At 34.2% G+C, this 6,690-nt stretch overlaps 1 protein-coding gene across 2 annotated transcripts; it reads right to left on the reverse strand.

Moving 5' to 3' along the window:
• Nucleotides 1–2,028: 2,028 nt before the first annotated feature.
• LOC122040012 (very-long-chain aldehyde decarbonylase GL1-10-like) lies at nucleotides 2,029–5,657 on the reverse strand. 2 transcript variants are annotated; one of them, XR_006128474.1, is made up of 5 exons: nucleotides 5,355–5,657; nucleotides 4,908–4,967; nucleotides 4,225–4,356; nucleotides 2,620–2,814; nucleotides 2,029–2,487 (listed from the first exon to the last, which is right to left on the reverse strand). XR_006128474.1 is itself a non-coding variant. In XM_042599401.1 (2 exons), the coding sequence occupies exons 1-2, from the start codon at nucleotides 5,590–5,592 to the stop codon at nucleotides 4,256–4,258; spliced, it is 339 nt and encodes a 112-aa protein (XP_042455335.1). In that variant the 5' UTR covers nucleotides 5,593–5,657; the 3' UTR covers nucleotides 4,109–4,255. The 2 variants fall into 2 exon arrangements, 1 of the variants encoding a protein (XP_042455335.1); XM_042599401.1 differs by lacking the exons at nucleotides 2,029–2,487; nucleotides 2,620–2,814; nucleotides 4,908–4,967 and having other exon boundaries at nucleotides 4,109–4,356.
• Between the last annotated feature and the right edge of the window lie 1,033 nt (nucleotides 5,658–6,690).

Here is a 6,690-nt window from a genome sequence, read left to right on the forward strand (position 1 = left end):
TCTTTTTATACTGACTTAATAAAAGAACAAGACCTTAGTTATTATGGAAGTGTGTGCTCTTAATCCTAATCTAATAACAAGCACATATATTTAGCATTTATTTCTTTGACTTATCAAAGGGTGAGATTTAGCTCGATAAATCAATAGGCCCGATGAGTTGGGAAATGATATTACTTATAGTGTGTGTTGTTGATTATAGAAGGAAACTGTGTCATAGTAATCTAGGTTGATAATGTCCCCAAAAGGAGCTCATAAGGATTGTCATGTTAAACCCTGCAGGAGGACTTAGTCCGACACGACAATAAGGTTGAGTGGTACTACTCTTGGACTAAGATATTAATTAAAATGAGTTGTCAATAACTCGATTAATTAGTGGGCATCCGACATCTTAAACACAAGGAGATTAACACACTCATAATAAGAAGGAGCCCAAAATGTAATTTGGGATTGGTGCGGTAGTTCAGTAATAATTCTTTAGTGAAATGAATTATTATTGATGAAATTAAGTTGGGTGTTCGGGGTAAACACAGGAAGCTTAATTTCATCGGGAGACCAAAACTAATTCCTCCTCTCGGTCCCTATCGTAGCCTCTTATTTATAAAGTATTATACCCACCTATACACACCTTTATATCCATCCTAATGGGGCCGACCAAGACCAATAGGATAAGCCAAGTAGGTGGCCAACCAATGCTTGGAGCCCAAGCATGGTGTGGCCGACCCTAAGAAAATTAAAAGGATTTTTATTTTTAAATTTTTCTTATGTGGATTCCATGATTTTAAAAAGAGAGTTTAAAATTTAAATCTTTCCTTTTATAGCTTTCTACAAAAGATTGAGAAAAGATTTGATATCTTTCCTTATTTGTAGATTGAAAGGATATTTTAATTTTGGTAAAACTTTCCTTTTTTGTAACCATGTTCATAATTTAAAAAGAGAGTTTTTAAATTAAATATTTCCTTTTATAAGTTTCTATAAAAGATTAAGAAAAGATTTGATATCTTTCCTTATTTGTAGATTGAAAGGAGATTTTAATTTTAAAGATAACTTTCCTTTTTGGAAATCATCCATATGTTTAAAAGAAAGATTTTAATTTATAAAATTTTCTTTTATAACCAACCATGAAAGGAAAAAATTATTAGAAAAATTTTAATTTAAAAATTTTCGGAAACAAATCAGGAAGTTTTAATTTTGTGTTTAAAACTTGCCTAATTTGGAGCTCTTTAGGTGGCAGTCCATGATATTTAAGAAAAGGAAATTGATTTTAATCAATTAAATTTTCCTTTTCATGGAAAAGATAATAAGGAAGGTTTTATTTAATTTTTTCCTTATTTGCCAAGACCAAGGATTATAAAAGACACTACAACAAAAACATTAAAAGACAACGGTTAAAAACCGTTGTCGTAGGCCCTTTAAAACCGTTGTAACTGGCAGTGTTGTTAAAAATGGAGGCTACGACAACGGTTTTAAACCGTTGTCTTTTGAATGAAAAGACAACAGTTTTACAACGGTTTTAAACCGTTGTCTTTGAATGAAAAGACAACGGTTTAAAACCGTTGTTGTTTAGAGCAATTTTTATTAACACTGCTAGTTTACAACCGTTTTTGGGGCTTTGACAACGGTTTTTAACCATTGTCTTTGAGGGTGATAAACAACAACAACGGTTTTAGATCATTGTCTTTTAAATTATTATCTTTTAATACCAATATATCATATTTCAATATAAATATATAATAAAGAGTCATAATCACAAAAGAAAGAATATTTCCCATATCAATGTCATTCAAAATGTTACTTATACAAGAATTATATTACAATCACAAAAGAAAAAACATGTCTAATATTCAAATAAAATTTATCCCAATACAAATAAACTTCATTTACAACTAATGAACAATTGTCAAAATACTAGAAACTTGTGATGGTGGTTCATGCCATGTAGGATTGCAAGTAATTATTGTCAACTCAAGCCCCATCAAAATCTTCAACTTGTAGAATTTCATTGAACTCCTCTTTCTCACTTGCTAATTCTTCCATGTCAACCTTTTCCAACATTCTGGATTTTTGTGAAGCAAAGTATGTGAGCAAAGCACCAAAAAAAAAAAAAGGGAAAGAATATAATACCTGTAGAAGACATAAAACAAGGTTGAAAGCTGAAATTTAGAGAAATGCAGTTGCTACAACCACAATAACATATTTGATAAATCACATACTCTTCAAGTACCCCATTCATATCGGCAAATAAAACCACAACATAAAAGCTTACATGTAGAGGTGGTGGTGTTTTGGCATAATAACATGTTGGACTGCAGTACTCAAGCTCCCCCTTGGCAGATTCATCAAACCATGAAGAACCAAATGTTTTATAAAGACCCTTGGCAGGCTCAAACTATGGGTTGTGGTAGTATGCAGTTGCTGTTGCTGAAGGCTAGATTGAAAAGTTCCTCCTAAGCTAAATCCGCCAGATCGTGTCATCTGGTTGATATCAAACTACCAAATGAATGAAGAAACATGATCAACATAGATAAGCCAATTCCAAAAGTTCACCACAGTTCAACTAATGCATTTAATTAATTATGAAAAAAATAGATAAAGAAATATATATTGTTGAGTGAATATTACTTGTAATTGTCAAATCCTGGAAAACATTTGATGTTACTTGAAACGTTGGTGGCATGCTAGGAAACTTTGTCAATAGAACTTGCAAAATATAAACATATATTAGAAGAGTTCATCTTTATCTGAAGCACTAGTAACTCTTGACCGTATACAATTTTTGATACAAGGAGAAAGTTTCAGGAAGGTTTATCCGAAGACCTGCAAATGAAATTTGTAAATGAAATAAAATCAGACACAAATATAATCTGAACAAGAAAAACAAGGAAATATCAGTAATAAAGATCATCATCTCTAACATGTAATAAAAAAATTATTCTTTTTGATAATCCCATATATAGTTTCAACTAAAAACTTAGTACAAAAAAAAATATGTATTTTTGTATTGACAAAAATACTGCATCATTATTCTATTGATTGACAACAATTCAAGGGGAAATCTAACATGTAAGTATAGTTATATAAAAAAGCTATTGTAAAACTTACTTGAGTCAAATTGCTATCAATGTGAGGCAAGATGAAACCAGATTCAACTCACTTTTCTGTGTTAAACTTGATCAAATGAATGCAAGTGAAGACAGGTGGCAGCTTATATCGCTATCATGTTGTAACACCTTATAAAAAGGTAGATCTTCCATTTTCAATTTAGTTAGAATGCTATACCAATGGATTTAAAAGTGAACTATTGTCCAACAAGTTAAAGAATAGCGCATATAATGACGGTTTTCAAAATCAGTGCTTCATTTAGAGAAAAACCTCAGTGCATAATAAACTTCAGAGCTAAAAAACATGAACCAATTAAATTTAAGCAATCATATATTCACCTATCGTTACTGTTTTTATTAATCCATAACTATTATTGTTTCTATGATTGCTGAGATTTCATACCATATTCACTAACACCATATTTGTCAAAACATTTTCTATATATCACTAGACAATTTGTATAAATAAGATCGTTAGCTATAATAATAAATCAATAAAGCAAATATTTTCCCTTTACTTTTCTCTTATTCTTTCTACCCACGAGAGGTGAGATGGAACTCAACCACAGTAATGTACTTTAGGATTTGGTTTTGCATGATGGACACGTGTCTTCTAATAATAGCTTATGACACACAGGGGATGAGTTCATATTCATGCCTATTGATCTTTCCAATGGACATGTAGCTAGAAGGATTAGGATTAGTGGGTAATTTTACTTTCATCACACAACAATTGCACACAGGTTTTATTGCCTGAATTGAAAATAATTTAAAACTATTTAAAGTTAAACAAAGAATTATCTACAAAACTAGAAAGAATTTTAACACCATATGAGACCATTTACAGAATGCAGTACAGAAAAATCGTTTATGCAACTCCACATATTGGTAAACTAAAACACAGTCAACTATTTTCATTCTCCAGGAAAATGATTTCCACAGGAACATAAACATAATTATAGACAAGTGTTAAAACTGGAAGAAAATAAGAACAATTATTGCAACTTTAGCCAACCTCATGGAATATAACCATGAACTAAGACACAGGCCAATTATATGTCGATAAAGCAGTTTTAGAACACTGATAAAGAATTCAAAAAAATTAAACAAATAGGGCATAACAAACCTTATGTTATTGCAAAGAGCTCAGTAGTTCTTCAAAATCGAAGGCAAGCCAATCGGATTTTGCTACAACAGCTTCTCGCAGCTGAACCCCAGCATAGCATATAAATAAGTCCGCACCACCTTGTTTCCGAGCCTAAAGAAAGACAAGAGTGAAAACTAGAAAGAATTTTAACAACATATGAGACCATTTACAGAATACAGCATAGAAAAATCGTATAAATAAGATCATAGCAATCATAGCAATCATCAAATTATAATGATCATTTTTCATAAACAAAAGAGAGCACTCTCAGTGCTAACCAATCTGCACTTGTCATTAGATGCTTAAAAGATCTAAAAGTGAAAACTATGGAAAATTGACAAATATTAATGTAAAAGGAAAGGAACACAAACGATACTTGAACAAGAAAAGAGTTGCAGATTTAGTAGGTAAGATGGAGAAGGAGCGCAAGAAAACCTTGGGGTGCTTGGTATCTCAAATGGAAGAGGCCTTTGATGCCTAAACAAGTAAACTAGAACTAATTCAAGAGAGCTTGTCAAGGAAAGGGAATTTTAATACCTGACATGCTAAATGGAAAAAAAAAACAGAGGAAGAAGACATGATTTACAGAATCACCCTACAATACAAGTTCAAAGAAATCAGTCTACGGTAAACATCCACCGATAGACTCAACCACGGCATACTGCTCTAAATTTTTTGCTACCAAAATTGAAGATTCCACCACTTCTCACAGCTTGTAACACCTGCAACAACAATCAATCTCAAGACCAAACTTGTAGAAAAAAAAAGTAGATAGTAAAACAGTAGGTTGTTCCAAAGTACAGTCGGTTCTCAATTTGTTCAAAAGTGAACGAACACTTGAAAATGAAACCTAAAAAAAGGTGAAAACTTGAAATTTAATCTCCATAATCTAGAAGGATAACCAATAAATTGAGGAAATATTTGATTATCACCCAAAAAAGTCAAACACATGCAGTCAAACCTAGATAATATTAGAAGCAATCGCCGGGTTACAACTGCTTCGTGTATCACTAAGTAAGCACCTACTTGTTATTGAACTAATAAAGAGGTTTTTTCTCCCCAGAAAATAGATCAAACTGCAGTGCAACCCTAAGGAATCAAGAAGGGACCTTGATGGTGGGGGTAAGAGGAGAGTTGAAGCGGGTCGACAACGAGGAGGAACACCCGCATGACGTCCTTATAGTACTGGAAGAAGGAGGTCGGCGGGAGGCGGATCTTGCTTTGGATCTTGAAAGAGGAGACGGAGGCAGGGAAGCCGAGTTCGATGAGGGCGAGCAGGAGCGGCGCGAGGGAGAAAATGACGAAGAGGAAGATGATGTTGTGGTAAAATAGGAGGTAGTCGGGCATCCGTGAGCGAGAGATTGTGCGAAAAGAGGAACGAAAATGCTTAGGGATAAAGAAGGTAAGGGGGGGAATGCGGCGGCAAACAAATTTCGGGGAGAGGGAAAGAAAAAAGCGGCAGTAAAAAATGGCGAAGGGGAAAAACGGCGAAGGGCAACGGCGAAGAAAAAAAAACACCGGTATTTAACATCACTTAATAGACAACGATTTTCAAAAACCGTTGTCATAACTCCAAAAAAGCGTACATAAACAACAGTTTTCAAAAACTGTTGTCGTAGCCTTTAAAAACCGTTGTCGTAGCCCCAAAAAAACATAAATAGACAACGGTTTTTAAAAACCGTTGTCGTAGGCCAAAAAAACTGCTAAAAGACAACGGTTTTTGTTAAAACCGTTGTTAAAAGGCAAAACAACAACGCTTTGGCATAAAACTGTTGTCTTTTCAGTGTTGTTGAATGAGGATTTTGTTGTAGTGAGAGGGGGTAGGGGTGCCTTTATGGCTAACAACTCTATTCTATTTTTCCTCCCTCTCTTCCTTGATGGTGGTCGGCCATTGTTTCTAGCTCTTCTCCTCTTCTCTTCCTCCTTTGTGGCCGGCGGCATCAACACAAGAGGAATCCTTGGTGGCCGGTTCAAGCTAGGAGAAGAAAGAGAGAAAGGAGGTTTTGTTTCTAGCATCCTTTGGAGCTTGGTGGTGGTGGCCGAACCTCTACATCCTTGGAGGAGCTTTGGTGGCCGAAACTTGGTGAAGAAGAAGAAGGGCTTGGGTGGTTCTCATCTCGGTAGATCGTTGCCCACACAACGGCCGAGATAAGAAGAGGAATATGGTAGGAGATCAAGAGGTTGTTTACTTGCAAAGAAAGGTATAACTAGTAATTATTTTTCGCATCATACTAGTTTTTCTTTGCATGAATTCCAAACACAAGAGGCTAGTGATTCTAGATTTTCGGATTAGATATTCGATGTTGTGTTTCTTTTGTTTTGTTTTTCGATATTGTGATTCGATTGTTCCTTTTGGTTAAACCTAGAGTTATATAAGGAAATTAAATATTAAATTTCTTTGAAGGCTTTGTCTAGGAAGTGGTGGTTGCTTCCATATCCAAGAAG

The sequence above is a fragment of the Zingiber officinale genome, chromosome 2A (assembly GCF_018446385.1).
Source record: "Zingiber officinale cultivar Zhangliang chromosome 2A, Zo_v1.1, whole genome shotgun sequence".
NCBI lineage: Eukaryota > Viridiplantae > Streptophyta > Magnoliopsida > Zingiberales > Zingiberaceae > Zingiber > Zingiber officinale.

Excerpts from the sequence above, each read along its gene's own strand:
- LOC122040012 (XM_042599401.1), bottom strand. The coding sequence starts at position 5,592 with ATGCCCGACTACCTCCTATTTTACCACAACATCATCTTCCTCTTCGTC. Across the intron at positions 4,357-5,354 it reads CTCTTACCCCCACCATCAAG|GCTCGGAAACAAGGTGGTGC; the intron begins GTCCCTTCTTGA and ends GTCTTTCTTTAG.